The sequence below is a fragment of the Hyla sarda genome, chromosome 3 (assembly GCF_029499605.1).
Source record: "Hyla sarda isolate aHylSar1 chromosome 3, aHylSar1.hap1, whole genome shotgun sequence".
Lineage (NCBI taxonomy): Eukaryota > Metazoa > Chordata > Amphibia > Anura > Hylidae > Hyla > Hyla sarda.
Window position 1 is genome coordinate 106,966,362 of NC_079191.1, and position 19,196 is coordinate 106,985,557.

General features: G+C 42.0%; 1 protein-coding gene across 2 annotated transcripts in view; it reads right to left on the bottom strand.

Moving 5' to 3' along the window:
* The window catches only part of PLOD2 (procollagen-lysine,2-oxoglutarate 5-dioxygenase 2), a 115,207-nt gene extending 104,436 nt beyond the window's left edge, over window positions 1-10,771 (bottom strand). For both annotated transcript variants that reach the window (XM_056564821.1, XM_056564822.1), the window contains exon 1: window positions 10,582-10,771. In XM_056564821.1, coding sequence (XP_056420796.1) covers window positions 10,582-10,699 — 118 coding nt within the window. In that variant the 5' untranslated portion in view covers window positions 10,700-10,771. The remainder of the gene's footprint in view (window positions 1-10,581) is intronic.
* Window positions 10,772-19,196: the final 8,425 nt, after the last annotated feature.

Here is a 19,196-nt window from a genome sequence, read left to right on the forward strand (position 1 = left end):
ATAAAAGGCCTAAATGCAAAGGTATACAATAAAAAAATTCTATGTAGAAATAAACTGGTTCGGGGGTATTAGGAGGGATAAAATGATCCTGCACACTATTAACCTATAAATTCTACATGAACACTTACAGTCTGTACAGTATCTTCCGTAAGTGATATTTTGTAAATATTTTGTTGTATCTAGAAATGACACTGCTAAAATATAAAGTAGTGAGTGCACAGCCTCTAGAACGGTGTTTAATGTTGTGTCTCCTCAAAATAGCTCAGCACACAGCCATTGAAGGGGTTTTCCACTGGAAAACATTTTCTTTCTTTTCAACTGGTGCCAGAAAGTTAAACAAATTTGTAATTTACTTCTATTAAAAAATCTTAATCCTTCCAGTACTTATCATCTGCTGTATACTACAAAGGAAGTTCTTTTCTTTTTGAATTTCCTTTCTGTCTGACCACAAGTGCTCTCTGCTGATACCTCTGTCCATGTCAGGAACTCTACAGAGCAAGATAGGTTTGCTATGGGGATTTGCTCCTACCCTGAACAGTTCCTAAAATCCCCGATCCGGCCGTGCGGTACAACTCGGTGGAAGAATGAGGCCAGGACAGTGAGTCTGAGGGTGCAGCCACGTCGGCTCTAACTCCAGCTTTTCTGAAGTCATTTTTAAAGAAAACTCTGACCCAAGCTCTGAAGCCAGTTAGGGTGGATCTTGCAGAGATTGAGACTAAGGGTACAGGCCATTGGCTTCCGCACAGAGATGCTGGAAACAGTATGCACTGAGCTTACATCTCACTCAGCTGCATTAGCCACCAGAACAGAGCAGATGGGAATACATATAAACAAAGATCTTAGATTAGTATAAGGCCAAGAGAACCGAAGCAGGAGGAACAATGTGCGGTTCAAGAGGCTGCCTGAATTGTGGGCGAACGACAAACTTCCCAAGATGGCGCAGGAGATCTTTGCAGGTCTCCTCGGCCCTGAGCGTGTGGCTACCATCGTCATCGAGCGCATACATAGAGCCCTCAGACCAAATAAGCATACCCTCACTAAAAATAGTTGAGTACCCCTGGCCTAGGATATAATAAGATTGCCAAGACCCTAAAACTACACTGCAGCATGGTGGGAAAGACCACCATTGGTTTCACAGGACAGGTTCCACTCAGTCTTTGCCATGGTCTTGATTGAGAACAATCCATGACACTGGCAGGTCTCAGCTTTGCAAAGGGGTCAGTGAATGCTATAAATTCTGCAGGGTGCCCAAACTTTTGCAGACGCCATATTTTTTTTCTGTTATTTTGAAAGTGTAAATGATGGAAATAAAATCTAAATTTTGTTGACATATTATAAGAATGTCTAATCTGTAATTTCATGCCTTTTGGAGATTTTTCCATCTTTCCTTGGCTTCTTTATGCACATTAATAAAATGTTTTACCTGGGGTGCCCAAACTTTTGATCCCCACTGTAAATATGACAAGTCAAAAGATCAGGTTTGGTTACTTGTAATCCCTTTACCTTTGAAAGTTATGATTTGTCTAATAAAGTTATGAAAAAATAAATACACCAAAATTGAGAGTTTTTTTCTATTCACAGAAGAGAATTGTTTGATGTAGTAGGATTTTTTCTTCATTCCAGACAATAAGGCCTGATGTGTGTAGACTAAAATAACTTCTTACTGCAAAGCTCAAAGTCATATAAATATTTACTTACTTTTTACTTAGCGTGAGACGTGCAAGAAGATGGAGAGCAGGGGAGGGAGAAAAAGCAGGCCCTCGAGTTATGCTCAAAAAACATAATACTGGCTGCAGACACAATCATACAAATCATGTATAATACTTGATACACCATAGTAGCAAGATGGCATTTGTCATGGCAATCTTAGATCCGACCGTCATTTTATATATTTACTAGGGGGGGGGGGGGGGGGGGTTATTTATCATTGTGTTCTATAGCTTTTTTGGTTTACATTTGCAAATTTCTTACATTTTTGAGCTCATTGCGAGTTTTTTTGTGTTTTTTTTTTTCAACGTTCTAAAATCCATCATTTTGACCTTTTAGTGTTGCTAGACCATTTTTTGAAGTGACGGATGCAGTGGTCACACATTATCTGCGCGTATTAGATTTTGGCTCAAATTTTGCCACAGCTGGCACAAAAAACCCCGCAAATCTAGACCACCTCCTTACCAGGTCTAAAAAAAAAAAAAAAAAAAATAGATTACTACTCCTGTCTGTCAAAAAAATTTTTCAAAGAGAGATGAATGTAAAAAGACATAAAAAGTTAAAAATTTAAAAACGTGCAAAGGAAAAGAAAAGCAGTTGTCCATATGAAACAATCAGATATATTTTTTATAGGTACAAAAAGCAATGGTAAAGATGTAAGAAACAACAATAAGATTGTTAGCAACGGCCAGCATCTTACAATTTTATGTGCATAAGTTTAAAAAATATATCCAAGAAAGTGATGATAACAAAAAAATAAAACAAAAAAGGTGAAAGGTAAAAATAAATAAATAAAAAAATACCTGTTCAACTGAAAACGCTGTCTCTCAAACAATAAAGTTTATCTTTTCCTGTCCTGCGGCAAGGTATACCACTATTCAAATGTGAGGAAGGCTCTCTTTGCAGACCTTCTTTTAGACATTAAAAGGGGGTTATCCAGGCTAGATCATTTTTGTTTGTCTAGATGCGTTTTTTTTTTTTTGTTTTTTTTTTTGGCGGTGCTGCTCCAAATTTATCATATTGTTGCAGTGACCATGATACACCCAGATCATATTCTACTGCTGCTTTCAGATCATTTCTACCCTGCTTCTGAGGAGCTTGTTTGTGTGTTTGACATTAATTCGTTTTAGTTTTAATTGTAAGGCAAATTAAAGGGGTATTCCAGGAAAAAAAACATATTTTTTTTTGTTTATCAATTGGCTCCAGAAAAGTTAAACAGATTTGTAAATTACTTTTATAAAAAAAAAAAAAAAAAATTAAATCCTTTCAGTACTTATGAGCTGCTGAAGTTGAGTTGTCCTTTTCTGTCTGTGCTCTCTGATTACACCTGTCTCGGGAACTGTCCAGAGTAGAAGCAAATCCCCATAGCAAACCTCTTCTACTCTGTGCAGTTCCCGAGACAGACAGAGATGTCAGCAGAGAGCACTGTTGCCAGACAGAAAAGAACAACTCAACTTCAGCAGCTGATAATTATTGGAAGTATTAAGATTTTTTTAATTGAAGTAATTTACAAATCTGTTTAACTTTCTGGCACCAGTTTATTTATTTATTTTTAAAGTTTTCCACAGGAATACCCCTTTAAATGACCTTTACCTTAAAAAGCTAAGGATATTATACGTCTTAGAGAATCTTCAAAATAAAAATAGAGTAGAAATGAAAATCTTTAACATTTCATGCTGTATTATATGACAACTTGGCAGTACATTAAAAGTAGATGAGGTATATGTATAAGAATGCAAACTACACATTTAAGTATTCTATTCACTTAGTTACAGCCCACATGCAGAAAGGGAACAAAGGATACAAGGATAAATAGCCTGGGAAATAAACTCTGAACATTAAAGCTAGATTCACACTGAGGAATTTCTGGACAGGTATTCCGAGTGCACTTGGCCCCGATAGAATAAGCTGGCGCTAGGACCATGCAGACATTGTGGTCCCCATAGACAATGTATTCTGCTTGTATTCCGCCAAAAGAAAGAGCAGGATCAGTCTTTCCATGGTGGAATCGACAGGAATGGGACACTGCTGCACTGGAATTTGCAAGCGGAATTGCACTTGAAAAGTATACAAAAATATTATACTACATAGTATAAAGTTTTATTAGCACTGTGGTCGATTGATGAATGTCTTTGGATGGCTTTACAGCATCATACGTCAAGGAATACAACTGTCACTTTACACCGTCATTTTCTTTCCTTGGCAACTGGTAGTCAGGTCCTGAGCTCAGAGTCATAAATGTCAAACAACCAAATCCAAGATTAAAGCATTTGGGCTTTAAATGATAAAATCCTTGCAATCTGCAGCTGCTACTGGGCTACTATATAAATGTGAACATAGCCTAATATTTAGACAGGGTAAACCTAGACCAGGCAATCGATAGATGCAACCAAGTTACTCGGGCTATTTGATAAAATTGGCGTGTATTGCTGGAAAGGTTAAACTTTTGGTTAAAGGGGAAACTCTGGAGGGGAAAAAATGTTTTCAAATCAACTAGACCCGGAAAATTATACAGATTTGTATATTTATACAAAATGTATATTTAAATATATTAAAGGGGTATTCTGGGCAATAACATCTTATCCCCTATCCTTTCGATAGGGGATAAGAGGTCTGATCGCGGGGGGCCCGCCACTGGGACCCCCCGCGATCTCCCTGCAGCAGCCCGCATTCTATGCGTAGCTGTGTCTGAAGTTTCAGAAACCGCCAGGCTTCCGAGACGGGGACGTGACGTCACGCCACCTCCATCCATTTCTATGGGAGGGGGTGCAACGGCCGCAACGCCCCCTCTCATAGACATGAATGGAGGGGGCGTGGCATGACGTCAAGTCCCCGTCTCGGAAGCCTGGCAGTTTCCGAAACTGCAGACGCAGCAACGCATAGAATGCGGGCTGCAGCAGAGAGATCGCGGGGCGTCCCAGCCCCAGTGGCGGGCCTCCAGTGATCAGACACCTTATCCCCTATCCTTTCGATAGGGGATAAGATGTTTTTGCCCGGAATACCCCATTGAAGGGGTACTCCGCCCCTGGCATCTTATCCTCTATCCAAAGGATAGGGGATAAAATGTTAGATCGCCGCGGTCCCGCTGCTGGGGACCCCGGGGATCGCCGCTGCGGCACCCCGCCATCATTACTGCACAGAGCGAGTTCGGTCTGTGCGTAATGACGGGCGATACAGGGACCGGAGCAGCGTGATGTCATGGCTCCGCCCCTCATGACATCACAGCCCGTCCCCTTAATGCAAGTCTATGGCAGGGGGCGTGACAACCGCCACGCCCCCTTCCCATAGACTTGTATTGACGGGGCGGGCCGTGATGTCACGAGGGGCGGAGCCGTGACATCACGATGCTCCGGCCCCTGTATTGCCCGTCATTACATGCAGAGCGATCTCGCTCTGCACAGTAATGATAGCGGGGTGCTGCAGTGGTACTCCGACGATCTAACATCTTATCCCCTATCCTTTGGATAGGGGATAAGATGTCTAGGGGCGGAATACCCCTTTAAGCCTTTCAGTACTAATTAGCAGCTGTATGTTCTAGAGAAAGTTTTGTAGCACATACCAATCTGACCAAGGTGCTCTCTGTTGCCCCCTCTGTCTGTTTTAGGAAGTGTCCAGGGCAGGACCAAATCTCCATAGCAAGACAAAAAGGCATTTTTTATATAGTCCCTGTAAGGCCAGGTTCACACTACAGAATCTGCATGACATGCATGACTCTATGACAGCACAGACATTGCCATCCCGATAGATGGCAAACTCTGCGGCGCCGATTCCACCACAACATTGAGCAAGTACAATGTTCCGGCAAATTTTTTAGATCAGAATTCTCAGACGGAAATTGTGTCCCAAAAATTCTGCAGTGTAAATGGGTTAATAGAAAACCCATTCATCCGCATGTTACCATGGGGCAGCGGAATTTCCGGCAAAAGTTCAGAAGCGGAATTCTGGTCGGAAATTCCGTAGTATAAACCCGACCTTATTGTAGCTCAGCAGTGCTTAAATGGATGAGGCTGAACTGCAATACCAGAAGCAGCCTGTATACAATAGTGGCACTGTTTCTTGCAAATTATAATGTATATGTGTATATACCGTATATTATATAATTATATTTTATTCATTTATTTATTTTTTCTCATCTAGGATAACAATTTTTATCTCCTTAGAAAAGATACTAAATTTCCTTATTAAATGGCTCATTTCTGTTCATTTGGTTCAAGAATTTTAAGTCTGTTTATTTATTTTTTTTAGACATTCTAGGTCATATTTTCCAAACAATGTGCCTCCAGCTGTTGCAAAACTACAACTCCCAGCATGCCTGGACAGCCGTTGGCTGTCCAGGCATGCTGGGAGTTGTAGTTTGCAACAGCTGGAGGCACACTGTTTGGAAAACACTGTTTTAGGTATACTAAACATATAGGACATTCAGATAAGCATAATAAAAGCTGATATGATGTATGGCCAGAGTTACAGACCACAATCTAGAAAGGGGGCACCTGAGGTATGAGAGACAAAAGGGCATAAGGCAAATTCAACTTCTAGGTACAAAAAAAGGCCCACGTGTAATTGGACTGAATTCACCTTTAAGAAAAAAAAAATATATACCGTATATGGCAAACGGGGTAACATCCGAACAGATCTAGAACTGTATCCCTGCACTAAAAAGATAGTTAGTGCCAAGCGTTCTCTTCACTAACAAAGCCAACTCTGTAGCACAGGCGGAGTGGAATAGCCAGGCCAGCTTCTTATGCATTTCCTGCAATTTACTGTGTATTTTTCCCACAAGGATCTTATTCAGAAATCAGTTTAACTGTTTAAAAACATTAACACAGACACAAACCGACCCCGCTACAATCAGAACCCAGACAGACCCTACATTAATAGCAATGTATACTGACCTATACTGAGACCGTACATTAATAGCAATGTATACTGACCTATACTGAGACCGTACATTAATAGCAATGTATACTGACCTATACTGAGACCGTACATTAATAGCAATGTATACTGACCTATACTGAGACCGTACATTAATAGCAATGTATACTGACCTATACTGAGACCGTACATTAATAGCAATGTATACTGACCTATACTGAGACCGTACATTAATAGCAATGTATACTGACCTATACTGAGACCGTACATTAATAGTAATGTATACTGACCTATACTGAGACCGTACATTAATAGCAATGTATACTGACCTATACTGAGACCGTACATTAATAGCAATGTATACTGACCTATACTGACACCGTACATTAATAGTAATGTATACTGACCTATACTGAGACCGTACATTAATAGCAATGTATACTGACCTATACTGACACCGTACATTAATAGTAGTGTATACTGACACCGTATATTAATAGTAATGTATACGGACCTATACTGAGACCGTACATTAATAGCAATGTATACTGACCTATACTGACACCGTACATTAATAGCAATGCATACTGACCTATACTGAGACCGTACATTAATAGCAATGTATACTGACCTATACTGAGACCGTACATTAATAGTAATGTATATTGACCTATACTGACACCGTACATTAATAGTAATGTATACTGACCTATACTGAGACTGTACATTAATAGTAATGTATACTGACCTATACTGGGACCGTACATTAATAGCAATGTATACTGACCTATACGGACACCGTACATTAATAGCAATGTATACTGAGACCGTACATTAATAACAATGTATACTGACCTTTACTGAGACCGTACATTAATAGCAATGTATACTGACCTATACTGAGACTGTACATTAATAGCAATGTATACTGACCTATACTGAGACCGTACATTAATAGCAATGTATACTGACCTATACTGACACTGTACATTAATAGTAATGTATATTGACCTATACTGAGACCATACATTAATAGCAATGTATACTGACCTATACTGACACTGTACATTAATAGTAATGTATACTGACCTATACTGAGACCGTACATTAATAGCAATGTATACTGACCTATACTGACACCGTACATTAATAGTAATGTATATTGACCTATACTGAGACCATACATTAATAGCAATGTATACTGACCTATACTGAGACCGTACATTAATAGCAATGTATACTGACCTATACTGAGACCGTACATTAATAGCAATGTATACTGACCTATACTGAGACCATACATTAATAGCAATGTATACTGACCTATACTGAGACCGTACATTAATAGCAATGTATACTGACCTATACTGAGACCGTACATTAATAGCAATGTATACTGACCTATACGGAGACCGTACATTAATAGCAATGTATACTGACCTATACTGACACTGTACATTAATAGTAATGTATACTGACCTATACTGAGACCATACATTAATAGTAATGTATATTGACCTATACTGAGACCATACATTAATAGCAATGTATACTGACCTATACTGACACTGTACATTAATAGTAATGTATACTGACCTATACTGAGACCGTACATTAATAGCAATGTATACTGACCTATACATTAATAGCAATGTATACTGACCTATACTGAGACCGTACATTAATAGTAATGTATATTGACCTATACTGACACCGTACATTAATAGTAATGTATACTGACCTATACTGAGACTGTACATTAATAGCAATGTATACTGACCTATACTGAGACCGTACATTAATAGCAATGTATACTGACCTATACGGACACCGTACATTAATAGCAATGTATACTGAGACCGTACATTAATAACAATGTATACTGACCTATACTGAGACCGTACATTAATAGCAATGTATACTGACCTATACTGAGACCGTACATTAATAGCAATGTATACTGACCTATACTGAGACCGTACATTAATAGCAATGTATACTGACCTATACTGACACCGTACATTAATAGCAATGTATACTGATCTATACTGACACCGTACATTAATAGCAATGTATACTGACCTATACTGAAATTGTACATTAATAGTAATGTATACTGACCTATACTGAAATTGTACATCAATAGTAATGTATACTGACCTATACTGAGACCGTACATTGATAGCAATGTATACTGATCTATACTGACACCGTACATTATTAGCAATGTGTACGGACCTATACTGAGACAGTACATTAATAGCAATGTATACTGACCTATACCGACACCGTACATTATTAGCAATGTGTACGGACCTATACTGAGACCGTACATTAATAGCATACATATACACAGAATTATAAGAAATTAAGAGGCCTATAGTGCCCATGGACCATTGATATATACACAGTCTATAAAAGTACTACCAACTTCCTTAGGATCACAGCGGCTAATTGTCCCCTGTGGTGAAAGGGGAAAGTTTACAAAGAGGACATCTCAGCCGTGCTCATTTCTCTACAGAGAGATCTAAAAACAAGATCTGCCGCCACTCATAATTTCGTATGTAACCCTTACTTTACTGCCTACAAAACTTCATATTAAATTACATTAAAATAATATAAAATAAATACATAAAAAAACACAACAACAAAAGGAGATGGGAGGTTATTTTTTCTCCACTCTGTTATACTGGCTATTGTAGTCAGGTTTGGCTTTGCCCAAACTACTTCTGTAAAGCAGCTCATCGCACAACCCCAAATATACATAGAGATGTAGCAGAGCCGAGTTTCTTCTAGCTTATCAATTTAGCAAGCGTGAGTTTTCCACGGGAACGCTCAAGTGTTACATTACAGAATTTACTTCTGCCATCTTTGTTTCTACACAATATTTTCTTCTAGATAGAAATCCATAGTTTATAGAGAGAGAGAGGATAATGGCGATCCACCCTAATATTAGGAGTTCAGTATATGAATATCCAAGATCTGCATTTGATATCATTATTTTAATGATAAATCTAAGCAGCTTAATCTACAGAACTTTGGGAGAACGTTAAGGATGTTTCCTACAAATATATTTTCTATTCATAAAAAAGTTATATAAACAACAATACACTATGTACAGAAATGGGATATGGGATAGGGATAGGTTTTCTCTATAGCATTCGATGGGCTGATGGAGTGGGGCAGAATGTGAGTACGTGCAAGGGAATGTGTTAAATAAACAGTACAGTGTCTAGGACTATTTTATGAATGCTCAATGAATCACTGTCTGTAACACCTTACATAGAAATGTAAGTCTCCTGTACCCCTGCACCCAAGCTATAAGTCTCCTATACAGTTACTGCCTAAAGAAGTGTTTCCCAACCAGGGTGCCTCCAGCTGTTGCAAAACTACAACTCCGGGCATGATGGGAGTTGTAGTTTTGCAACAGCTGGAGGCACCCTGGTTGGGAAACACTGGCATACAGATATAACACAATGAAGAAACTTATATACAGACTGTATTATCAGTGGTTTTACATAGGACTGCAAGTGGTAGAATACACTGTGACTTATCATAATGCAATCCCTGCACATATTAATGTAGATATAGTCGATTCAGTTACTACCTAAAGCAGTGTTTCCCAACCAGGGTGCCTCCAGCTGTTGCAAAACTACAACTCCCAGCATGCCCGGACAGCCTTCGGCTGTCCGGGCATGCTGGGAGTTGTAGTTTTGCAACAGCTGGAGGCACCTTGGTTGGGAAACACTGGCATACAGATATAACACAATGAAGAAACTTATATACAGACTGTATTATCAGTGATTTTACATAGGACTGCAAGTGGATAGAATAAACTGTGACTTATCATAATGCAATCCCTGCACATATTAATGTAGATATAGTCGATCATGTTCCCAGCTCATGGAATATGACTCCGCAGGGGATCAAAGTAGCCCAATGACCTTGTAAATGTATAAGAGCAGCTTTCCCATAGGTTTGTATGGACCAAGGACTTACCTGTAGGGATGACAGGCTGCTCTGCTTCAGTCTCAGTGGCTCTGCTAAGCTGAGATAACACAAGGAGATAACTGGATAATAATGACAAGAGATGAAGCTGAATATAGCCCCAAGGCATTTTTCCTCTTGTGGAGTAGCAGCAGCTGAGAGAATGACTGAAGTGCCTTGTGTATTGAGGGAAATGAGCAGCTGTACAGCAGAGCTAGCTCCACCCCTGCAATCTATGGGACCTGGCCTGGGAAAGAAGGGGGTGCGAAGTCATCACCATAGACCACCAGGCAGGAGCCTGCACACTGTGTACCCTGCACAAACACGGTCCTACTGAAATCATGGCGAGGATTTACAAGCCTGATACTGATCTTCTTTTTATAAGGCTTGGTTCACACCATGTTTTTGCAATACAGTTCCCGTTATCAGGTTTTTGATAAAAAAAAAAATAACAAAAAAAAAAAAACAACATTCCTCAAGACCTTAGGCTGCATTCACATCTCATTTTTGCAATACGGTTGCCGTATCCGGTTTGATTGAAAAAAAACGTATCAAACCGTATATATAGACATTTCATTGTAAGGGTAGGTTCACACCACATTTTTGCAATACAGCTTTTTTTTTATCAGGTTTTTGTTAAAAAACGGATTCCTCAAAACCTGACTAAACTTTATCAAAACATGTGTACAAAGTTTTATCTGTATACGGTTGAAAAATGATGTGCGGTTGCATCCGTTTCTTAAGAAAAAAAACGTATACATTTTGAACTTTTCACTCCATTATGAATAAAGTTTCATTTGTTTGATTGAAATTCCAAGAAAAAAAACTGTGCAAAGACAAATACCGTATGGTAAAAACTGGATGGAACCGTACACACATACAGGTCTGTACAGTTCCCATTGACTCCCATGTTAAAAAAAAAACGGATACGGATCAATACGGTTTTTCACCCGGACCAAAAACCGTGGTAGGCCACGGTTTTCTGTCCAGAAAAAAAGTAAAAACCGTGTGGTGTGAAAAACGGAGACAACCATATACAATATGGCGCATACGGTTTTGAATGGAAAGTCTATGGCCTCGGTTTGCTGTACATTAAAAAAAAAAAACGTATCCAAAAACTATATAGAAAAATCGTGGTGTGAACCCACCCTAAACCGTATGCCAACCGTAGCATCAGGTTGTGTACGTTTTGCATCATTTACGGGTTTATACGTTTTTTAATGGTACACCAAACCGTAGTTAACTACGGTTTTGTGTCCCGGTCAAAAACCGTATCCAACCTGTATTCGGTTATTTTAAAATGGAATTCTGTGGTAATCGTATTGAACCGTACGTACGGTTACATCTGGTTTGCACAATACTGTTTTTCATTTTTTGGGGGGGGGGGGGGGAATTCAATAAAAAAAGAAGAACTTTATTTAAAATGTTGACAAACATAAAACCGTATCCGTTTTTTTTTTCAAGGAAAACATATTAAAACGTATGCAAACGGACATCGGTTTTCAAACTGTATACGGTTTAAAAATGTGAGGAGGCATATACGGTTGCATAAGTTTCGGTCCGGTTTGGAGACATACGTTTTTTGTACAGAAACGGGATATGGGACCCGTATTGCAAAAAAGAGAGGTGAATGCAGCCCAAACTGTATCAAAACGTGTGTACAAATTTTAATCCGTATACGGTTTGAAAAATGATGTCCGTTTGCATCAGTTTTTTAAGAAAAAAAACGTAGAGGTTTTTAAGGGTGGGTTCGCACCACGATTTTGCTATAAGGTTTCGGCATACGGTTTACTAAAAAAAAAAATGTATGCAACCGTACAGAAAACCGTGCCCATAGACTTCCCATTCAAAACCGTATGCACCACAATGTATACGGTTGTCTCCGTTTTTCAAACCATCCGGTTTTTTACTTTTTTTTCTGTACAGAAAACCGTGGCCTACCACGGTTTTTGGTCCAGGTGAAAAACCGTATTTAACCGTAAACATTTTTTTTTAAAACTTGGGAGTCAATGGGAACCGTACAGAACCGCATGTGCGCACGGTTCCATCCAGTTTTCACCATAAGTATTTTGACTTTACAGTTTTTTTTCTTGGAATTTCAATAAAACAAGTGCAACTTTATTTATAATGGAGTGAAAAGTTCAAAACGTATACGTTTTTTTTCTTAAAAAAACGGATGCAACCGGACATCATTTTTAAAACAGTATATGGTTTTCAACCTATACAGATATAAATGTGTACACGTTTTGATACAGTTTAGTCTGGTTTTGAGGAATCTGTTTTTTTAATCAAAAACCTGATACAAAACTGTATTGCAAAAATGTGGTGTGAACCCACACTAACTCTTTACTCTATTATGAATAAAGTTTCACTTATTTGATTGAAATTCCAAGAAAAAAAACTGTGCAAAGTCAAAAACTGTATGGTGAAAATGTGCATACGGTTCTGCACGGTTCCCATTGACTCCCATGTTTAAAAGAAAAAAAATGTATACTTTTCAATACGGTTTTTCACCCAGACCAAAAACCGTGGTAGGCTACGGTTTTGGATACGGGAAAAAAACTGACAAAACCTTACAGGATGCAAAACGGACACAACCGGATGCATCGTTTGTCATACGGTTTTCAATGGAGAGTCAATGCATACGGTTTTTAATACAGTCCCGTACGGTTTTCAAACTGAAAACGTATATGGGAACTGTATAGCAAAAACGTGGTATGAACCAGGCTTTAGCCAAGTTGAGATCATATTTTCTACTTTTCTTTCACACTGTGAATCTGATGACTACAGTTATTGGTTATCAGTAGAGATGAGCGAAGTTACAGTGATTCGATTCGTCACAAACTTCTTGGTTCGGCAGTTGATGACTTTAGCCTGCATAGATTAGTCCAGCTTTCAGGTGCTGCGGTGGGCTGGAAAAGGTGGATACAGTCCTAGGAGAGAGTCTCCAGCCCATCGGAGCACCTGAAAGCTGAACTAATGTATGCAGGCTAAAGTCATCAACCGCTGTGCCGAGAAGTTTGTGACTATTCGAATCACTGTAACTTCGCTCATCTCTAGTTATCAGTGAGAAACAAACTGTGAAAAAACAAATATCAGGGTGACAACGTAGAGGAGAGATTTTACAATGGCCGATGGAAAACATTTTTTTTTTTAAATCAACTGGTGCCAGAAAGTGAAATAGATTTGTAAATTACTTCTATTACAAATTCTTAATCCTTCCAGTACTTATTAGCTGCTGAATACTACAGAGGAAATTATTTTCTTTTTGGAACACAGAGCTCTCTGCTGACATCACGAGCACAGTGCTCTCTGCTGACATCTCTGTCCATTTTAAGAACTGTCCAGAGTAGGAGAAAATCCCCAAAGCAAACATATGCTGCTCTGGTCAGTTCCTAAAATGGGCAGAGAGGTCAGCAGAGAGCACTGTGCTCGTGATTCAGCAGAGAGCTTTATGTTCCAAAAAGAAAATAATTTCCTCTGTAGTAGTCAGCAGCTTATAAGTACTGGAAGGATTATAATGTTTTAATAGAAGTAATTTACAAATCTGTTTAACTTTCTGGCACCATTTGCTTTTAAAAAAAAAAAAAAGACAAAAAAAAACCCACACCTGAGCAGCAAACTGTGCCTGGATATTTTTTTAGAATAATTATTTGACATCGTGGGTCTGGACATTGTATCCAGAAATATAACACACAAAAGAAACAGAGTTCACACTGCACCGCTTATATTAAAAAAATATATTACTTTATTGATAGACCAAAATTGATAAAATATGGACAGCTGTCTCAAAATCTGGACAATGGGAGGGCCTCAGATAATATGCCGAGCAACCAAACAGAGGAGTATGTACAATTGTTAGAAAATACCTGGGAGCACCTATCTTGTTGTGATAGCATTAAACCATATCTGGGGACGGGGGTTAACCAGTACACCTATAATTTTTTCCTCAGGTCGGTATAGTCAGTGGCGTACCTAGGGGGCGGCCCGCCCCGGGTGCCACTCTCAAGGGGGGTGCCAGGGGCGGACTGACCCGCCACCGCAAAATTAAAGTTTTTTTTTGTGTTTTTTTTTTAACACTTTGCCGCCGCTTGCGTTGTTTGCCGCCGCCCGCGCTCTGTGTCTGCCCGCAAACACCCCCCCACCCAGAGCCATGCCCCCAACCCCCACGCCCCCCTCCCTTTCCTTACATCCCAGGCAGCCTGCGGCGTGCGGCCCTACAGAACCGCTGAGGCTGCCTAGGAGAAGCGTCATCACGTTAGTGATGACGTGTGAGGCGTGGTGCCGGCAGAGAGGAGCGCGCTGGAGATGAGCATGCGCCCTCCAGCAGAATGTTGCAGCGCCAGGCCTCCCGCTACTGTGGACGTACAGGTAACCAGCTACCCACCTGCATGGCCTCCCTCCCATCACCCACCACCATATAGGTAACCCCCCCACCTGCCTGCCCCCCTTCTACCTCCCCCCTTCAACCCCCCCCCCTTCAACCCCTTTGGCTGTCTAGGCATGCTGTGAGTTGTAGTTTTGCAACAGCTGGAGGCATCCAGTTTGGCAAACACTGCCTTAGGGCCTAAGCCAGTGTTTCCCAAGCAGGGAGCCTCCAGCTGTTGCAAAAGTACAACTGCCAGCATGCTCAGAGAGCCTTTGGCTGTCTAGGCATGCTGGGAGTTGTAGTTTTGCAACAGCTGGAGGTGCCCGGGTTGGCAAACACTGCCTTAAGGCCTAACCCAGTGTTTCCCAACCAGGGAGCCTCCAGCTGTTGCAACACTACAACTGCCAGCATGCCCGGACAGCCTTTGGCTGTCTAGGCATGCTGGGAGTTTTAGTTTTGCAATAGCTGGAGGCGCCTGGGTTGGCAAACACTGCCTTAAGGCCTAACCCAGTGTTTCCCAACCAGGGAGCCTCCAGCTGTTGCAACACTACAACTGCCAGCATGCCCGGAGAGCCTTTGGCTGTCTATGCATGCTGGGAGTTGTAGTTTTGCAATAGCTGGAGGCGCCTGGGTTGGCAAACACTGCCTTAGGACCCAGAGTATTGTATTATACTCCAGAGCTGTACTCACTATTCTGCTAGTGATCACTGTGAAACAGAACCACTTTTTTTACATTTATTATTTTATTATTATATAGATGTTTAGAGGGTGGGGTGTAGCTCTGTATAGGTATATGCAGAGCTACACCCCCCTCTTCCCCATAGGTATATGCAGAGCTACACCCCCCCCTTTTTCCCATAAGTATATGCAGAGCTACCCCCCCCTCTTTCCCATAAGTATATGCAGAGCTACGACCCCCCCTCTTCCCCATATGTATATGCAGAGGTACACCCCCCCCCCCTTCCCCATAGGTATATAGTGTAACTCTGCATATACCTATGGGAAAGAGGGGGGGTAGCTCTGCATATACCTATGGGAAAGAGGGGGGGGAGTGTAACTCTGCATATACCTATGCATATACCTATGGGAAAGAGGGGGGGGGTGTAACTCTGCATTTACCTATGGGAAAGAGGGGGTTTCCTGGCTACCTACCTGCCCTTTTACTGTGCAGGACACCAAGGAGGGCATTATTACAGTTTGTGGGCCTATAGATGGGAAGATTGTAGAGGAGGGGAGGGCACTGAATATATGCAGAGTCTGACATGTTTTTCCTGCAGATGTTAAGAGATCCACATGGCGGTCTTATCCAGACGGAGAAGAAAAGGAAAGAGGACGCCGCTGATCAGAAAAGACGTAATTGTGAGTCCCAAAATGTAACTGTAATCAATTATATGGTATACACATCCTGTGTACAGCTGATATCTACCGCCATATGGTCCTGTATATAATCACTTATATTGTATACAGATCCTTTATAGTATACTGGTCTGTATATAGTGGTTTTATTCTGTATAGTATGGCGGTATTATCCAGTTATTGTGTGGTGGTATATATTTACTCCTTGTATACCAGTATTATTGGTCATGGAAATTTACTTACGTTAAAGTGTTTCTTACATATATAAATTTTAGTTTATTGTGTGTGTGGGATTTGGGTGGAATAGGGGCGTGGCAGAAGATTGACGAGCTGCAGATCCTAGCAGGGGCCCTTGCCTTTTTTTTTGGTCCGGGGGCCCCGAGTGTTGTCAGTCCGCTCCTGGGGGGAGGGAGGGGGTGTAATTAAGGGGGGTGCGTGTGTGTGATGGGCGGGGGGGGGGGGTGCCAAACAAAGGGTCCGCCCCGGGTGCCAAATGCTCTAGGTACGCCCCTGGGTATAGTTACCATATCAGTGCTAGGTATAGCTCTGATGACCCCCCACCCCCCTTGTCACAGCTCAATAAAGTGCAGAAAGCTACTTAAATTGAATAAAGTGCATGACATAAATACATAAGGTGCCTTTTTGTATCGTATCCAGAAATGCATCAGTCCTGCTTCCAAATAATTTGCCCCCATAAATAGTAATTTGTATATGATACTGTGGTGTCCCGGTACCGTATTGCATCCAGTACCTAGTGTAGAGGTCCCCAAAGTCAGAGTAACTATGTTCAGGTAGGGTTCCTCAGGTGGAACAGCCCCTAGTCACCTCTCCTTAAGTTTAACTTGTATAGTAATAAATGTATATATTAGTAATTATATCTATAATTGTATAGAAATGTATAGTACTTACCTTGTTCAGTGTCGCAGGACCTTCGGTCATGTGACCAAGCTTGTAACCTCTATGGTATGTTGCAGGACCTTAGGAACTCCTTGGGTCACATGATACCCAGCATTCTCTGTAATGGTGATTGACATCTGTATGGACCAATTAGCTTTAGTCCAGCCCCTGCCCATATAAGGGAGCTGCGTCCAATTATCGCTCTCTTGGGTTGCTGCTCTCATGGATGCCGGACTAACAGGACGGTGTGCTACGCAACTTTTAATGACACGCTAGGCCTCAAAACCTACGGCCTGAGCAGAACCAAAAATCGTGAGTCTTATACTAATTCCTGCTAATACTAGCCTGACTACTGGACCGCAACTAATTCTCCAAATCCAGTGGAGCAGCGCAATAGTCAAGAGACTCTTAAAGCTAAAGTCCTAACCATTGTCAATCTCCAAAAGGAAGCTGTTGTTAGGATTCGGCAGGCTGGAGGTGGATCCTCTGTGTCAGAGAGAGATTGGCGTGGACCGTGTCGGCGGACCGGTTCTAAGTTGCTACTGGTATTCTCCAGAGCCCGCCGCAAAGCGGGATGGTCTTGCAGCGGCGGTAGCAACCAGGTTGTATCCACCGGCAACGGCTCAACCTCTCTGACTGCTGAGATAGGCGCGGTACAAAAGGACAAGGCAAGAGTAAGGTAGGACGTAGCAGAAGGTCAGGGCTGGCAGCAAGGATCGTAGTCAGGGGCAACAGCAGAAGATCTGGAACACAGGCTTTGGACAACACTAAACGCTTTCTCTGGCACAAGGCAACAAGACCTGGCCAGGAAGGGAAGGGGAAGTGAGGTTATATAGACAGGGAGCAGGTGGAAGCTTATTAGACTGATTGGGCCAGGCACCAATCATTGGTGCACTGGCCCTTTAAATCTTAGAGAGATGGCGCGCGCGTGCCCTAGAGAGTGGAGCCGCGCGCGCCAGAACGTGACAGCCGGGGACCGGGACAGGTAAGTGGCTTGGGATGCGATTCGCGAGCGGGCGCGTCCCGCTATGCGAATCGCATCCCCGTCGTCAGTGTCAGTGCAGCGCTCCCGGTCAGCGGGTCTGACCGGGGCGCTGCAGAGAGGAGAACGCCGCGAGCGCTCCGGGGAGGAGCAGGTAACAGTACCCCCCCCCCTTAGGTCTCCCCCTCTTTTTGTCTCCTTGTCCCTTCAAATGAGACGAGAACATAGGGGACGCCTCTTGAGTTTCCTTCCGGAACAAAAAGAAGTCCTGGGTAGCTACATCAGCGGCAGGTAAACCAGAAGAAGTGGGAATGGGGAGGGGGGGCAGAGGGTGAAGCTTGTCATGGGGCAGAGTGTCACCAGGAAGGGGGCTATGAGGAGCAGATGTGAGGCATCGTTTGTGACAAGCAGGACCCCAATTCTTGATCTCCCCGGTGGTCCAGTCAAGGGTGGGAGAATGACGCTGGAGCCATGGCAGACCGAGGAGGACTTCAGAGGTACAGTTGGGCAGAACAAAAAATTCAATTTTCTCGTGATGCAGTCCAATGCTCATAAGCAAGGGCTCTGTGCGGTAACGCACAGTGCAGTCCAACTTAACTCCGTTGACCGAAGAAATGTAGAGCGGCTTGACGAGACGGGTCATCGGGATGCAGAACCTATTAACCAAAGAAGCCAGAATAAAATTTCCAGCAGAACCAGAGTCCAGGAAGGCCACAGCTGAGAAGGAGGAGTTGGCAGAAGGAGCAATCCGCAAGGGCACAGTGAGACGTGGAGAAGCAGAATTCACACCAAGGGACGCCACTCCCATTTGAACAGGGTGCGTGCGTGCGTTTTTCCCAGACGTGGAGGACGAATAGGGCAATCCACCAAGAAATGTTCGGTACTAGCGCAGTACAGACATAAATTTTTATCTCTGCGGCGAGTCCTCTCTTCATGGGTCAGGCGAGACCGATCCACTTGCATAGCCTCCTCGGCGGGAGGCACAGGGGTAGATTGCAAAGGATACTGGGAGAGAGGTGCCCA